This window comes from Grus americana, chromosome 31 (genome assembly GCF_028858705.1).
Source record: "Grus americana isolate bGruAme1 chromosome 31, bGruAme1.mat, whole genome shotgun sequence".
In the NCBI taxonomy this organism is placed as follows: domain Eukaryota; kingdom Metazoa; phylum Chordata; class Aves; order Gruiformes; family Gruidae; genus Grus; species Grus americana.
This window is the reverse complement of record NC_072882.1, coordinates 691,357-707,310: the sequence shown is the minus strand read 5'-3', so window position 1 is coordinate 707,310 and position 15,954 is coordinate 691,357. Positions and strand designations below refer to the sequence as shown.

The window sequence follows — 15,954 nt, the reverse complement described above, 5'->3', positions numbered from 1 at the left end:
TTTATAACCACACCCCAGGAGCTGGGGGTCCTGTGTCCCCCCCCGGGGTTTCCCCAGCCCCTGAGGACCCCCACACTTCAAGGAGGGGGGGGAAATACTTTATTAGAGGATGACAATCTCCAGCCCCAGGGGTGGGGGCAGGAAGGGCCCAGCACCCCTGGGGAGATGGCTGAGGGGGGGTCAGGGCTCTCCAGTGCCAAACTGGGAGCTGTGGGGACCCCTAATTCCCCCTTGCAGGGCCCATTGGGGGGGGCGGGCAGAGCAGCCCCCACCCCCTGGTCACTGCTGGGCCAGCTTGGCTGCCTCCGCTTTGATGAGGGCGATCAGGTCCTGGTTGATGAGGAAGACGAAGCGGAGGCTGGCGATCTGAGGAGGGGGCAGAGGGGGCAGAGGGTGAGCAGGGTGGGACCCCCCCCACGGGGTGGGAACCCCCCACCGGCCCCCCCTCTCCCACAGCAGGGCTCACCTCCACCACCGAGTTGTTGTTCAGCTTCCACTTGTTGCCGCCGAGCACGGGGCGCCCGTCGATGTAGATGGGGCGCCGGCCCTCGTTAGCGATGAAGAAATCCCCGTTATTCTTCAACTTGATGACACCTGGAGGGAGGAGACGGGGTGAGGGGGGAACGCAGCCCCCCCTGCTCCAGGACCCCCCCAGCCCCAGCCCCGTCCCTACCCTGCTTGCGGGAGATCTTCCAGGCCGGTCCCTCCAGCGCCAGGTCCACGTCGATCTGGTTGTCCTTTGTGGCCCTGCCCAGCGTGATCTGGGGTGGCGGGGGGGGGGGGGGCAAGGAAGCGTCAAGGGGCTGCAGGGGGGCTGGGGGGGCTCCCCAGGGAGCGGGGAGCTCCGCCGGGGGGGTACAACACCGGCACTCACCTCCCGGGAGCGCATGAGGTACCGCACCATGCGGCCCCGCAGCACGGCCAGCGTCTGGCTGTCGAAGTCTGGGGAGCTCATGCCTGGGGGAAGGAAGGGGTAAGGGGGGTGGGGGGGCACACGGACAGCTGGGGGGGGACAGACGGGGCCCCCCGGCTCCCACCTGTGATGCTGTCCACCAGCACCTGCCACTTGTGCAGCTCCTGCTCCAGCTGCCGGATCTCCCGCTTCTGGCGCCGGTCGGCCACGGTCAGCTCTGCGAGAAGGAGAGGAGGGAGTTGGGATGGGGGGGGGGGGGCCGCCTGCCCCCCATCCTGGGGGGGTTCTGGGTCTCTCCACCCCAATTCAGGCTGCCCAGATGGGAGGGGGCTGGACTCACCGTGCTCCAGCACCTCGTCCCGCACGTCCCTGGGGAGGAGAAGAGGGAGGATGAAACGGTGCCGCCCTGATGCCCCCCCCCGGCACGGCCCCTCGCCGGCCCCCCAAAAACCTCACTTCAGCTTGCTGTCATCAAGCATGTCCTCGGCGTCCGAGAAGTTCAGCACTTGGTCCCCCTTGGGCAGCGGCTGCACTGGAAGGAGCAGGATGGGAGTGAGGGAGCGGGGGAACATGGGGGGGCACGGGGGGACACGGAGGGGGGCACGGGGGGGGCTCACCGGTCTGGTCGTCCAGCAGGTAGTACTGCTTCATGAGCTGCCAGTGGAGCTGCAGGGCCTTGGCCGTGCGGGAGGGGTAGAAGACGTCGGGGTGCTTGTGGAGCAGCTCCTGGAAGGTGTCGAGCGTGGGCTGGCTGGTCTGCGGAGGGGAGAAGGGACACGTGGCACCAAGGACTGCGCACCCCCCCCCAGCCCCATTTTGAGCCTGAGCCCTCCACCCCGCAGCCCGCTCCGCTCCCGGGTGGCTCTTACCGATCCCACCTTGTTCAGCAGCTGCTCCTCGGCTTTGCTGAAGAGCACTTTGCTCTGGATGGCGGCGATGGCCTCGGGGTGCAGCTGCCGCATGGCCTGGCAGGCCAATCTGGGGGGGGACGTAGTGTGAGAGCCCCTGCGGCCCCCCTGGCCCCCCCCCCAGGGACGGCTCTGCTCCTCAGGACTTGCCCTACACTCACTTGGAGATGATGGGGTCGTAGAGGAGAGCGTACCACCGCTCCTGGATCTCCCGCAGGTTGAAACGGCAGCTGAACTTCACGCCCAAGTGGACGGAGGTCAAGTCATTGGTCTGGAAAAGCCCCCGGGTTAGGGGACAGTCCCTGGGGACCAGCCCCAAAACACAGCGCTGACAAACATCCCCCCGCGAGGGGCTCCAGGAGGACGGGCAGCCCCCCGGGGCCGTTACCTGCAGCACGGCGTTGATGAGCAGGAGATCGTCAGCGGGTTTCCAGCGGCCCAGGTCCTTCGTCACCTGCAGGGGCTGTTTGCTCTTCTTCATCCGCTTGGCGAGGCCGGGGGTCGGCACCGGGCTGGGCGCGATGGGGGCGGACACGGACTTGGAGACCTGGGTGGGCAGAGATGGGGGTTCGGGGTCTCTGCGAGCTCCCCAGATCCCCCCAGCTGGTCCCTGGACATCCCCGCTGGCCCCCCACCTTCTTCTTCTCGCTGGAGGAAGGCTCGCTGCCTGAGCAGCGCCCGGGCTCAACCCCACCGGCGCCCTTGGCCCGGCTGGAGGACTTGGCGAGGCTGCTCTCTACCAGCTCATCGTCAAACTTCTTCCGCTTGATGAACCTGGAAGAAACGAGACGGCTCTGAGTCCCTCTCCCGCAGGCAGGCAGGCAGCGGGCAGGCAGGTCTCCCACCCCGGCGTACCGCGAGGAGCTGCGGCGCTTGGGGATGGCGCCCGAGGCCTGGGCCGAGCCCCGTTTCTGCCCCGCCAGCGACTCCTCGTCCTCGGAGCGGCTCGTCGCGCCCGACGCCATCAGTCCGGAGAGCAGCACGTCTGTGGGAACAGAGGAGATGGGGGTCCCCGGCTGCTCCCCCCCCGCCCCAAAGTGCGGCAGTGGGACCTCCGGGCCCCCCACCACGCCCTGGGGGTGCAGCTTTCCAGGGGGCTCGGTGTGGGGGACTCCAACCCTGTGGGGGGGAGGCTGGGAACGCGGGGAGGGACAAGCAGGAGGACACGGGGGAAATGAGGGGGGGCGTGGAGATGGGGGGGGACACACGGGGGAGCGTGGGACACAGCGGGGGCCACGGGGAAAGGCAGGGGGCACAAGGGGAGCGCACAAGGGGACACGGAAGGGCACCGGGGGGTACATGGCGGGCCCGGGGAGGGACGCGGGACACGCAGGGGGCGCGGGCCGCTGCCGGGGTCCCCCGGATAAACACCCCCCGGCCCGAGGAGGACTCAGCTCCCGCGGGGCGCCGCCCCCCCCATCCCGCCGGGGTAGCGGGTACCGGCCCCGTCCGCCGCGGCCTCACCATCCCCGGGAGCGGAGGCACCGGCTGCCCCGCGACGGCGTCCGCTTGGGCGCCTCCATGGACGGCACCGCTTCCGGGTGCCCACCGGAAAATGATTTGACGTCATCACTAAGCGCTCTGAAGCCGCGGCGGGAGCCGCCATTTTAAAGGCTCCACGCAGCCTCTGCGGCGCGGCGCCATCTTGACTAAGGGCAGGGCCGCACCCCCTACTTTCTGGGCCGCCATCGCCGGTGGGTCGCGGACGGCCGGGCCCAACCTACAGACGGGGACGGGGACCCGCCCCGTTGTTCCATCAGATAGGGCTTGTCCCGGCCGCGGCACCATAGGCACCCACCACCTGTAGAAACGGCCACACCCATTATGGCGGCATTCCCTCACGCCACACCCATCATGGCGGCATTCCCCGCCACACCCATCATGGCGGCATTTTCCCACCACCACGCCACACCCATCATGGCGGCATCCCAGGCTGCGAAGAAGGGACGCACTCTCCGTGGCGGGGCTGTTCCTTTTATTGAGTCGAGCATCGCTGTGGGCCCGAGCCCTCCCCGCGGGGCCAACGGGCCCCGTCCCGGTGCGAGCAGTCCCGTGTGCACCCGGCTAAGGCAGGCGTGCGCTGGCACACGCGTGTTCCTCCCCACGTGCGGTGCCAGAGGGTCCTTCCCCGGGGCCGGGGAGGAGGGTCCCGTGTCCAGCGTCCCATGTGCGTGCCGCCATCCCCGCGCTGTGCCCGGGGTGGGGGTGTCTACGCCGAGCTGGGGGCGATGTGGCCGTCGTTGGCCTCGCTCAAGTTGGCGGCCCACTCCTTCCTCTGGATGGTGCCCGTCTTCTCCTCGCGGAACTGCTGCCGTTCCTCCCGCGGGATCTTCACGGCGTGGTACTGCGGCACGGCCGGCGGCGCATAACGTGCCCGGCGGAAGAAGCCGAGCTGCAGGGGACCGGCGAGTCAGGGCCACGCGGGGACACCCCGGCTTCGGGAACGGCCACGTGAGCCCGTGGCACCAGAGCCATGGTGCCCGTCCCTCGGCGCTCACCCCAGAAATCACCGCAGGGGCAAACCAGCACTGCAAATCCTTGCACAACCATACGCCGGCACTGCAAACGCTCATGCATCCTGGCTCGGGCACTGCAAACCCTTGCACAATCGTGTACCAGTGCGAAAAACCCACGTACACCCATGCACCAGCACTGCAAACCCTTACACGCCCATGCACAAGCACTGCAAGCCCTCGCACGTCCCAACTCAGGCACCGCAAACCCTTGCACACCCACACAACCACCACTGCAAACCCTCGTCCGTCCACCCCGACGCCGCAAACCCTCGTCCCTCTGCCTCGGCACACCGCCAACCCTCGCACACCCGTGCGGGGTGGACGCCAGGCCTCGCACACCCCTGCGCACCCATGCTCGCTGCCCGCCGGAGCCGGGGCAGGACAGCCCTGCGTTACCGCTCCCCCTCCAACGCCTGCTTGTCCGCCGCGGAGGGCTGCAGGCCCAGGCGGGCCCGGTAATAGCGGCGTAGCGGGAATTTCGGCTGCTCCGCTTGAAGAAGCCGCACTGGGGAGGAAGCGAGAGGGTGAGGCTGGGCAAGGCCAGGCTGGGTGGCACGGCATGGCACGGCATGGCACGGCACAGTACGGCTGGGGTGGCATGGCACAGCTGGGGTGGCACGGCGTGGCACGGCATGGCTAGGGTGGCATGGCATAAACACAGCTGGGGTGGCACAGCAGAGCCGGGGTGGTATGGCACGGCATGGCACGGCACAGCATGGTTGGAGTGGCATGGCATGGCACAACATGGCACGGCGTGGCACGGCTGGGGTGGCACAGCATGGCACGGCTGGGGTGGCACGGCATGGCACGGCTGGGGTGGCACAACACGGCATGGCACGGCGTGGCTGGGATGGCACAGCATGGCACAGCACGGCATGGGCACCCCGTGCCACGGGGAGGGGGACACGTCTTGCTGCAGGGACCCCGTCCCTCACCTTCCAGAGGATGAAGACGAGCAGAGCCAGGACGAGGACACCGGCCAGCACGGCCAGCAGGATAACCCACCACGGCACACCGCCGGCCACCGCCGCCCCGGGGTCCAGGTAGATGGAGACGGGGATCTGGGGAGGGGAGGGCGGTCAGGGGGCAGCAGGATGGGGGGGTCGGGGGGTGCTGGGGGGGCAGACCTGGGTGGAGGCATCCTTCAGCACCAGGTTCTTGATGGAGGAGGTCACCGAGACGCTGGCACGCACGATCAGCTCCACCGAGGTGACGGACAGGTATTCCTGCGGCGGTGGCACGGGACGGGCTAAGCTCCCTCCCCGTCCCAGGGGTCCCGTCCCCATCCCGGGGGTCCCATCCCCATCCCGGGGGTCCCATCCCCTCCTACCTCCAGGAAGGTGCTGTTCCAGAGGCGCCCGCGGGCCGTCAGCACGGCGGCGCGCTCAAAGCTGTGCAGCGGGCAGTGGAAGGCCAGGCAGCGCGCGGTGCCCTGGGCACAGTCCTGCGGGACGGGGACGGGGGGGGTCAGCCCGGCCGCGCACCCCACGGGCAGGGGCACCCCACGAGCAGGGTGCTCCCCATGGGCAGGGGCACCCCAGGAGTGGGGGCACCCCACGGGCAGGGGCACCCCAGCAGCAGGTGCCCCCCACCCCACTCACCAGCGTGACATTCCTCTTTCTCTCCGCGGGCGCTGGCACCCACCAGGACCCCGGTGCCTCGGTGGGGTCACCCTCCCCCGGTGGCTCCTGCGCAGGGGAAGGACGGGCATGGAGGGGGGGCGGCACGGACACCCCCCCCGCGGCACCGACACGTCCCCGCGCCCCCCGTCCCGCGGCGGTACCAGAGCCAGGCGCAGCGGGTTGGCGGGGGGGCTGCAGGCTGCCTGCTGCCCCGGGGGGGCCGCCAGCTCCAGGTGCAGGGGGTAGAGCAGCCATTTCCCGTTGCCGATCTCGTGGGGCCAGAGCAGGGTGAGGAAGGCCGAGCCCAGCGTCTTCAGAGACTGGCCCCTGTTGGAGACCTGCGGGGGGGGGGACACACACGGCAGCGTCAGCGCGGCGGCACGGAACCCCCCCGACCCGCCGCCACCGGGGCCATGGGACCCCCTGCCCCAGCAGAAGGGGTGGGGTGGGAAGGAGAGCAGCGGGGCCAAGACCCCCCGACACCCCGCGCATCCCCCCGCCCCGTGGTGCCCCCCCCCCCCCTCCCCGTGCAGGGGCCACCCATCGCGGCGACTCACCGTGACCTCGAAGCGCACGGCGCTGCCCACCTGGCTCTCCCGCCGCATGGCGCTTTCCCCCCGCACCACCCCGCCGAAGAAGAGCCGGGGCGGCACGGCCACGCTGTGGGGACAGCCAGGGGGTCAGGGGAACCCCGGGGGGTCCCGGACCCCCCCCTCCCTGCCTCACTCACCCCGTCACGGAGAGCGGCAGCTCGATGACCACGCGGGCGCGAGCCACCACCGGCTCCAGCCCCGGCTGCTCGCTGATCCTGGGGAGAGGCGGGGGGGGTCAGGGGGAGGCATCGCCCCGATTCCCCCCCCCCCCCCAAAATGCGCCCACACAGAGAGCCGAGCACGGGGCTCCCCCCGGGGCTCCCCCCGGGGCTCACGTGGACAGGGCCAGCTCCACCGCCAGGTCCGTGGTCTGGATGGTGATGCCCAGGGTGCTGAGGATGAGGAAGAACCGCACCTGGGGGCAGAGGGGTGAGGGCCAGGGGCTGGGGGGGCCGGGGGCTGGGGGGGGGGGGGGGCGGTGGGAGCTGCACCCACCTGGGCTCCGCGCTTCATGGGGTTCCCCAGCTCGCACTCCACCTGCGAGCCGTTCTGGTTGGCGAGGCACAGCACCGGCTTGTCCTGGGGGGGCGGAGAGCTGAGCCCCTGCTGCTGGGGGGCCCGCTGCGCCCCGGGATCAACCCCTTCCAGCACCCCCCCGCGCCATCCCCAGCCCCCTGCACCCCCCCAGGACCATCCCCATCCCGCACCCCAGCACCCCGGGGACCGTCGCCATCCCCCTGCACCCCCAGGACCGCCCCATCCCTCGGTACCCCTCCCCGCAGCACCCCACCCTCGCCGTCCCCCGCCGCACCGAGGGGGTCCGGCCGTCGTAGGGGCGCAGGGCGGAGTAGAGCAGCTCCGGGGGGAAGGTGGCGGTGAGCAGGGCTTCGTGCGCATCGTCCCCGTCCCGCTGCGGCTCCGCCGGGTCCGAGGGCAGGTTGGTGACGTGGATCTCCAGGGCCACGTCCTTCTGGTCGCTCATGGCGAAGACGGCGGTGCCATCCGCGCCCCTGCGGGCACAGCCGCCGTGAGCCCCCCCCACACCCCCAGCTCTGGGTGTCCCCAACACCCTGCGGAGTGGGGATCCGGGGAGGGGGGGGCAGCGCCACGGTCCCCCCCCCTCACCGGGGCAGTGGAAGGAAATCGGCATCCCCCAGGCGGGCGCAGAACTGGAAGCGGAGCTGGAGGTTGCTCTGACAGATCTTGTCGTCCCCGCAGCCCTGCTTCAGGAAATGCACCTGGGGGGGACACGGGGGGCGGGGGTGACGGCACACTCCGGGCAGCCCCCGCGCGGGACGGTGCACCCCAGACCCCCGGGGAGATGGGGAGGGGGGACACACGCAGCCGGGTCCCCACCTCGGTGCGGTGGCTGCTGGGCTGCTGGGGGCTGAGCACGGGCGACAGCGGCGGCAGGGTGGCCCCCCGGTTCTGCCGGCCCGCCCCGGCTCCCCGGATGCCGTAGGCGAGGGTGACGGCGATGGGGCGCAGCTTGTCACGGATGCTGTCCTGCGGGCAGCACGAGGGTGAGAGGGGACACGGGGACGGGGACAGGGATGGGGATGGGGAGGAAGACGGGGATGGGGATGAGGATGGGGACAACAATGAGGATAAGGACAGGAACAGGGATGGGGACAGGGAGGAAGACGAGGACAAGGATGAGGACGGGAACGTGGACGAGGATGGGGATGTGGACAAGGACAAGGACGGGGATGGGGATGGGAATAAGGATGGGGATGAGGACGAGGATGAGGAGGAGGATGAGGATGGGGATGAGGATGAGGATGAGGATGGGGATGGGGATGAGGATGAGGATGGGGACCCACCTGGAGCTGGAAGGTGGCTTTGACGCAGGCGCGGGCGTGCTGCCGGGGCAGCTCCACCGTGTCGGAGAACTGATGCTCGGGGTCCGAGGGACGGCGGCCGAGGAAGGAGACGCGGGGGGCATGGCCCAGCCGCCGGCGGTCCGTGTCGGCATCGAACACGTACTCCAGCACTGGGGGGAGAGGGAACGGGCGCGATGCCGGGGGCTCCTGTCCCCGTCCCCCCCCCCGTGGCACAGCCCGGGGTCCCCTGCCCCGTTGCCCGTCCCCACCGCGCTCACCGAGGCGGGGGCTGTAGCTGGCGGGACTGGCCGTGTAGCTGAAGCAGGCTCGGACGTCCACGCTGGGAGGGCACGGGGGGGGGGGGGGGGGGGGGGGGTGAGACAGGCGGCACCCACCCCCGGCCGTGCCCCGGCTGTGTGCCTATGGGGGGGGGGTGCACCCACCAGACACCCTCCTGGTGCTGGCAGTTGCTCTGCTCCAGATCGATGTTGGGGGGGAGCAGGGAGACGTTCCTGGAGACGTGGACGACCGGCCGGGCCCTGCCAGGGGAGAAACGGGGGGTGCCAGGCTGGCACTGAGGGCACCCCGAGCCTCGCACAGACCCGGCACTCGCCCCCTGCACGGGACCCCTGGCCGTGCCCGGGGACACACACCCCCCCCCCCCCGGGTCAGGGGGTGCCCTGGGATGGGGGGTGCTCGGGATGGGGGGTGCTGCCCATGGCGGGCACCCACCTGTACAGCACGACGGTGTCGGAGAGGGAGCCGACGAGCAGGTCGGGGTAGAGGTTCCCATCCACATCCAGCCCCCCCGAGAGGGAGTACCCGAAGGCCGTCACCCCCACGCCCTCCCCGTCCAGGACCTGGGGACAAGGCGCCTGTGACAGCGGGAACCGGTGTAGGGGGGGGGTGGATGGGCAATGCACCCCCCCCGGCCCCCCTCACCTGCGCCGGCTTTGCCACGATGCCCAGGTTGCTGCCGTGGTAGATGTAGACTTTGCCGGCGCCGTCGAAGGGGGCTCCCACGGCCAGGTCTGGGGGGGTAAGGGCAGGTAGTGGGGGGGTCCAAGACCCCTCTGTGGGATGCAGCTCCTGGTGCCACCATCTCCCCCGCCCCTGGCAGGACACAGGCTGTGCCCCAGCCCACGGGGACCCCAGACCCCCCCCGCCCCCTGAGCCCCTCACCCTCGAAGCCGTCCTGGTTGAGGTCCCCGGCGGCGCTGAGGGCGATGCCGAACATGGAGCCGCGGGTGCCGTTGAGGCGGAGGGGGGTAGCGGAGTCCCAGCGCCCCGCCGGGTTGATGTAGACGTAGGCAGCCCCCCCGATCTCCTCCTTGCGCTCAAAAAAGTGGGGGGCCCCCACCACCAGGTCCATCCAGCTGTGGGGACGGTGGCTCCATCACCCCCCCCCCCCCCCCAGCCAAGACAAAGCGTCTGGGTGCACCGAGCCAGGGCGATGCCCCGGCACCAGGACTCGGGGGTGGGGGTGGGGGGTGTCCCCCAAACTCACCCGTCGCTGTTGAGGTCCAGCACGGTGACGGCGTAGCCGAAGGCGGAGGTGAGCTGCTGGCCGGGCAGCACGGCCTCGGGCACCAGCCGGTTGGCACTATCGCGACGGAGGATGACCACGGCCCCGGTGTGGTTGGCGCGGGGGGCTCCGGTGACGAAGCTCAGCTCCCGCCTCCGCGTCAGCCCGGCGCCCGAGTCCACCGAGAAGCCTGGGGGGGGGGGGGGCAGGGGGGGAATGGCAGGCGTTAGTGCCCACCCAGCCCCCGGCCCCCCCAGCCCCCACACCCGCCGTCCGTCCGTCCGTCCGTCTCTCTCTCTCTGCTCAGCCCCTGCGCTGCCGGGTCTCGGGGACCCTCGTGCTTTGGCGTGGGGATGGGGGGGGGCTCTGCTCGGTTCGTGCCTCAGTTTCCCTGCTCTGCGCCCCCTCGGGACTCAGGATTGCGGGGTCCCCTCCCCAGCTCTGGGCCGGTGGAAGCCAAAGGGGGAGCAGAGGCTGCCGGGGTGAGCGAGGACCAGCCCCTCCCCGCATTGCCAGAGCAGCGAGAGCCAGGACAGAGCCAGGCGGGGACCGGGCCCCCCCCCCCCCTCAGCTGGAGGGAGCAGCGGGGGCCGGGACCCCCTTCCCCACATGCAGCAGTTGCAGTGCCCAGCCCTCCCGCAGCCCCCCTGAGCCTCCCGAGCCCCCGGCACCCCCCAGCAGAATGCGACCACTGCCTCTCCCCGCGGGAACCGTGCACCCCCCCCATGCAAAAACATCTCCGGAGGGAAGAGCACGGGGACAGCGGGGTGCTGGGGGCCACGCCAGGCTCTGTACCCCTCCCCCGGGGTCAGCCCCCCCCCCCCCCCAGCCTGGTGGTGCCCCCGGCACAGTGACGGGACACGGGACAGGAACATGGGACACGGGACACGGGACACGGGACAGGGACAGGGACAGGGACAGGGACAGGGACAAGGCAGCGCTGCCCGCAGGGAGCTCTGGCTGGGGGGGTTGGGACCCCCAACCCCGGGGGGGGGGGCAGCCACAGGTACGTGCCCATCTAGGACCCACAAAGGGCAGGAGCGGGGGGGGGGGCTGTGATGGGGGGGTGCAGGCACACGCGTGCACGGCTGAGTGTGCAAGGTGGTGCGCACAAGGAGGGGCGTGCACGTATGGGGGGGTGTGCAAAGGGGTGCGTGCGTGCGTGCGTGCACAAGGAGTGGGGCCACGCTGCGTGTGCAAGGGGTGCAGAGGGAGGCACGCTCGGTGCACGCGTTGTCTGCACAGGGACACGCGTGTGCATCTACACGGAGCCTGCGGGAGCTCTCCTCTCCCCTCCACAGACACGGGGGACATGCCACAGGACACGGCTCCGGGGAGGGTGGCACACGGGGACGCCGCCGGTACCGGCGCTTACGAACCCAAGTAGCTATTCTGGGCCACGTCGCCGGCCGCGCCGGGCACCTTCTCGTTGGGTTCGGGGGTTTTGTAGACCAGCTGGTCGGGGTCTGAGCTATCAATGTTTGTCACAAAGAGCAGCCCTGCGCCGCGGCCGGGCGGGAGAGAAAGAGAGAGGGGCGTCAGGGGGGGCACCGCGGCCGGGGCAGGCTGGAGCCGGGCGGCGAGGCCGGGGAGTCGGGGTCCCCCGTGCCGTGTCGTGCCGTGCCGCCGTGCCCGGGCTCCGCCGTGCCCGTACCGAAGTAGCTGTTGGCGGGCACGGGGATGAGCGAGGGGTCCTGGTCCTTCTCGCCCCCGGCTTCGTAGGGGCCATCGTCGTAGCGCAGCAGGTCGAGGGAGCTCTGGTTAAGCAGCTCCACGCGCAGGTTCCCTGCCGAACCGAGGAGCGGTGAGGGGCGCTGGGGTGGGGACCCCCCCCCCCCGGGAACTGCCCCCCCCCCACGAGGAACCTCCTGCTGCCTGGGGACGAAGGGGCACCAGAGCCGCCCCACGGAGCTGCGCTCGCCGAGCAGACTCACCCCCGGCACGGGCATCCCGACACACGGACGTGTGGACGCACCAGTGGACGTGTGTGTGCACAGCCACGGGCACACACACCTACCCACGTGTGTACACGCACACAGGGCACGTACCCCCGTGTGGTCACACACAGACAGCGCGCACACGCAGCATGCATGTACGTGCACACCCATACGCACGCACACACACATGCACACTCACACAGCCTGCACACACCTGTGCGCTCACACCTGCATACAGCATGCACACCTGTGCTCACACCTACACCATTCTCGTACACACGTGTACTCGCACCCACAGCATGCACACACACATGCGCTCACACCCCCATCGTGCACGCATACGCACGCCTTGCACGCCTGCCCAGGCAGGAACGCGCACCCAACCCGCGTGCACACGCGAACCCACGCAGCCGGGCAGCCGCACGCAGCCCCATGTGGCGGGGGGGGCCCGGCCACCCCCACCCTCACCCTTCCAGTTGTAGGTGCCGGGGGCCCCGAAGAGGATGTAATGGTGGTCGGGGCTGAAGGCGGCGGCCAGGCCCTGCTGGCAGGAGCCGAAGCGGTCGTGGCCCTGCGGTCGCCCCTCGCAGAACTTCCACTCGCCCCCGTCCAGCTCGTCCCGCACCTGCAGGTCCTGGCTCAGCACGAAGCAGCGCCCGATCACGTCCCGCGTCTCCAGCGGTTGCCGCACCCGGTGCCGCGCCTCGTACAAGTGGGCGCAGGTCTGTGCACGGGGAGGGGGGGGGGGGGGTCAGGAGGTTCTGGGGGACACCCCCACCCCCCCGCAAACCCTCGCCACTGTCCGTCCCCGCCGGTGCTCACCACGATCTTGCCGCCGGCGCCTTGGCTCTTCACGCTCACCCCCAGCCACTGGTTCTCCTTGCTCTCCCGCTGCAGGTCCACTGGGGGGGGGGACGGGCAGCGTCAGCCCTGCCGGGACCCCCGGGGTGGGGAACCGGAGAGGGGTAGGGGGGCACCCCGCAGACCGCGCTCCCCCGGGCAGCACCTCACCTCCCTCATCGATGGGCACCCGCCAGCAGTCGGAGAGTTCGGGGGTCAGCGGGCAGGCGAAGAGCCCCCCGGTCCGGTTGGCCCCTTGGCTGGGTAGCGCCGACGCCTGGGGGGCCCCCACCAGCAGCCTGCCACGGCAGAGAGCCCCCCCCCCGTCAGGGCGTGGGCACGTGCAATGCTGGGTTTGCACACCCACTTTGCCCACCTGGTACCACCACGCACGCACACCCCCCCCCCCCCGGGTACCCATCTGCCAGAGCATCCCGGTCCCCGCTGCCCCCGCGCAGCTGTCCCCACGCCCCCGCACGGATTTCACGCCGCTGGCCGTGGGGCACGGTGCCCCCCTCCAGCGCGGTGCCAGCCCCGGCGCGGCTGTTCCCAGGCCTCAGCCGCAACTCGGTGCATGTGTGGGCAGAGGAAGGGGGCGCAGGGGGTGACGCACACCCCACCCCCCCACTGCTGCCCGTTCCCTCAGTCGTCCCCTTCGGTGTAGTGGGGTTGGGGGCACCCTGACCCCCCCACCCAGACCCCCACCCGCGCAGCCCTCCCCGGGGGCTCGCTCCTCTGTCGGACAAGTGCCGTGCCCCCGGTGACTCCTCGGTGGCCACGGGGCACCTGTGGCCACCCCCAGCCCCTCTCCCCGGGGGGACGGTGGCCTCGGGACACGAGGGAGCCCCGGGGGGTGGCGGAGATGCAGAGTCGGTAAAAATAAACTGGAATTCACTCAAAATAACCCCGCAGCAACATGTCCAAAAAAGGAGGGAGCCAGAGGGACGCCCGGGAGTGCCCCCCGCTCCAGGGCACCGGGCACTGCCCGGGGTGTTGGGGCCCGGGGACCCCGTAAGGAGCCCGTGGGGACGGAGCCGTCCCCGAGCCCCGCGGGGGAGCCGAGGGGGCGGCCGGGGGGACACCGGTGGCGGGGGGGGGGGGGGGGGGAGTGGGGGGTGTCCCCTGCGCGGTGCCAGCGGCCCCGCAAACACCTGCCGGGGTGGGGGGGGGAGAGAAAATATCCCTCCCCACGCCAGGAATGCGGAGAGGGCGGCTGCCACGGCCGCGGGGGGGGGGACGGGGACACGGGGACGGGCGGCTGGGGGTGACAGCGTCCCTCGGCACCTGCCCGCTCCGGGGGTCCCCGCCGTAGAGACCCCCCGCCAGCACCCCGAGCGCCACGGGGGCCACGGGGGACACACACGGGGGCCGGGACCGGCGCCTGCCCTGGCATGCACCGGGTGGGCGTTTGCCAGCTCAGCGGCGAGCAGGCGCGGGGGAGGCGGCGGGCACGGCCCGGGGGGGGTGGGGGGGCGACCGGGGGGGGTCCCATCCGCCCGAGCACCCCGACGCTGCGCTCGGGGCATCGATCGCCCCCCAATTCCCCCGCGCCCCCCCCCCCCCCCCGCCGGCTCCTGCTGAATAATCCCGGAGCGGCGGCGGCCGCAGGGCAGCGCAGGCAGCGGGGCCCCCGCGCCCATCGCCGTCCCCTCAGGTCTCCAGCACCCCGAAGCAGGATCCGGCCCCTCCAGCATCCCGGGGAGCGGGCGGCGGTGCCCGGAGCGGCGGGAGGAGCCCGGGGCTGCCGGTCCCCAGCTCAGCGGGGGGACGGGGGGGGGGGGGGCGGGGGGGGGGACACGGGGGGACACACGGACCCGAGGAGGGGGGCACAGAGCGGGGGAGACCCGACCCGGGGCAGGATCCGCGGGGACAGCCCGGCTGTCTGGCGGGGTCGTCCGCGGCTCCCGCGCCCCTCCCGGCCCCGGGTGCGAGGGTCCGGAGCTCGCCCGGTGTCCCGCACTCACCAGCCGGCCGGCTCGGGGCTGAGCTGCCGGTGCAGAGCCACGGCGAAGCCGAAGAGGCTGCCCTTGTCCCCGTCCTTCAGCAGGGTGCTGGTGGCGTCCAGGTTGAAGGCTGCGCTCGCCAGCAGCCGCAGGCTGAGCCAGGGCAGCCAGAGCCCCCGAGCCCCCGCCATGCCGCCGCTCCCCGCCGCTCCCCGCCGCCCGTTTCTCCCCCCGCACCCCGGTTCCGGCGGGCGGCGAGGAGGAGCACGGTCAGCCGGGGAAGCACGGCCCCCGCCCCGCCTGCCGCGGGCTGGGTCACACCCCGTGTCACACCCCGTGTCACACCCCGTGTCACACTCCGGGTCGCACCCCGGGTCGCTCAGCCTGGGGCAGAGCATCGCAGCCCCCAAGGGTGCACCCCGCACACCGCACCTTGCTGCACCGGGCATCGCACCCCGTATCGCCGTGTACTGCACCCCGTATTGCTGTGCGTCGCACCCATCGCCCCGTGCTGCACCCCACATTGGGCATCGTGCCCATCACCCCATGGTGCACCCCACACCAGGCATCGCACCCCATATTGCCATGTACTGCACCCCGTATTGCTGTGCATCGCACCCATCACCCCGTGCTGCACCCCACACCAGGCATCGCACTCTATCGCCATGTACTGCACCCCATATTGCCGTGCATCGCACCCATCACCCCGTGCTGCACCCCACACTGGGCATCGCACCCCATATTGCCGTGCATCGCACCCATCACCCCATGCTGCACCCCACACTGGGCATCGCACCCCATATTGCCGTGCATCGCACCCATCACCCCATGCTGCACCCCACACTGGGCATCGCACCCCATATTGCCGTGCATCGCACCCATCACCCCGTGCTGCACCCCGCACAGTGCTGCACAGTGCATCCTCCCGTATCGCAGAGCACGGCACACCGTGCCGCAGGGACCAGCCCTGCCCACGCGCAGGGGCAGATGTCGAAGCCCCCAGCCCACCCCCGGCACGGCAGCTGGGAGATCTCCCCATCCAGGCACGACCCCGGGGACACTGGTGACCCCCCCCGAGAGTTCCCCAGTCCCAAACCGCTGCTCGCCCCCCTCCAGTGCTGCCAAAAGGGGGCACAGCACCCGCGCGGGGGCAGTTTGCCACCCCGGCAGCTCCCCTGCACCGAGGCCATGCTCATGGGGACACAGCCGTGGGGACGTGGCGGTGGGGAGGGGGCCCCTTTGGCTGCTCCCATGGGTCCTGCCAGGCCCCCCAACCACCTCTATACCCTCGGGCTGGGAGTACCCCCACTGCACCCCAAAAGGAGAGGCGCAGC

The 15,954-nt window shown here is 71.4% G+C and overlaps 2 protein-coding genes across 7 annotated transcripts; both read right to left on the bottom strand.

Moving 5' to 3' along the window:
* Nucleotides 1-82: 82 nt before the first annotated feature.
* On the bottom strand, nt 83-3,740 carry MCRS1 (microspherule protein 1). Its single transcript, XM_054806804.1, has 15 exons — nt 3,671-3,740; nt 3,286-3,498; nt 2,677-2,806; nt 2,457-2,595; nt 2,210-2,368; nt 1,983-2,092; nt 1,783-1,891; nt 1,531-1,669; nt 1,370-1,445; nt 1,254-1,282; nt 1,038-1,130; nt 875-957; nt 674-761; nt 467-594; nt 83-366 (listed from the first exon to the last, which is right to left on the bottom strand). Exons 1-15 carry the CDS (start codon nt 3,738-3,740, stop codon nt 280-282), a joined length of 1,653 nt encoding a protein of 550 aa, XP_054662779.1. The 3' UTR covers nt 83-279.
* Nucleotides 3,741-3,775: 35 nt separating this feature from the next.
* Nucleotides 3,776-14,891, bottom strand: ITGA7 (integrin subunit alpha 7). 6 transcript variants are annotated; one of them, XM_054807090.1, is made up of 27 exons: nt 14,642-14,884; nt 12,849-12,976; nt 12,660-12,739; nt 12,306-12,561; nt 11,555-11,686; nt 11,280-11,399; nt 9,883-10,090; nt 9,558-9,751; nt 9,318-9,406; nt 9,108-9,235; nt 8,819-8,914; nt 8,654-8,715; nt 8,376-8,545; nt 7,909-8,058; nt 7,678-7,790; nt 7,364-7,562; nt 7,048-7,131; nt 6,888-6,967; nt 6,690-6,767; nt 6,517-6,619; nt 6,121-6,297; nt 5,939-6,025; nt 5,668-5,781; nt 5,465-5,563; nt 5,273-5,398; nt 4,687-4,842; nt 3,776-4,213 (listed from the first exon to the last, which is right to left on the bottom strand). In XM_054807090.1, exons 1-27 carry the CDS (start codon nt 14,809-14,811, stop codon nt 4,031-4,033), a joined length of 3,582 nt encoding a protein of 1,193 aa, XP_054663065.1. In that variant the 5' UTR covers nt 14,812-14,884; the 3' UTR covers nt 3,776-4,030. The 6 variants fall into 6 exon arrangements, with proteins under 6 accessions (XP_054663065.1, XP_054663067.1, XP_054663068.1 ...); XM_054807092.1 differs by lacking the exon at nt 11,555-11,686 and having other exon boundaries at nt 14,642-14,891; XM_054807093.1 differs by lacking the exon at nt 4,687-4,842.
* Nucleotides 14,892-15,954: the final 1,063 nt, after the last annotated feature.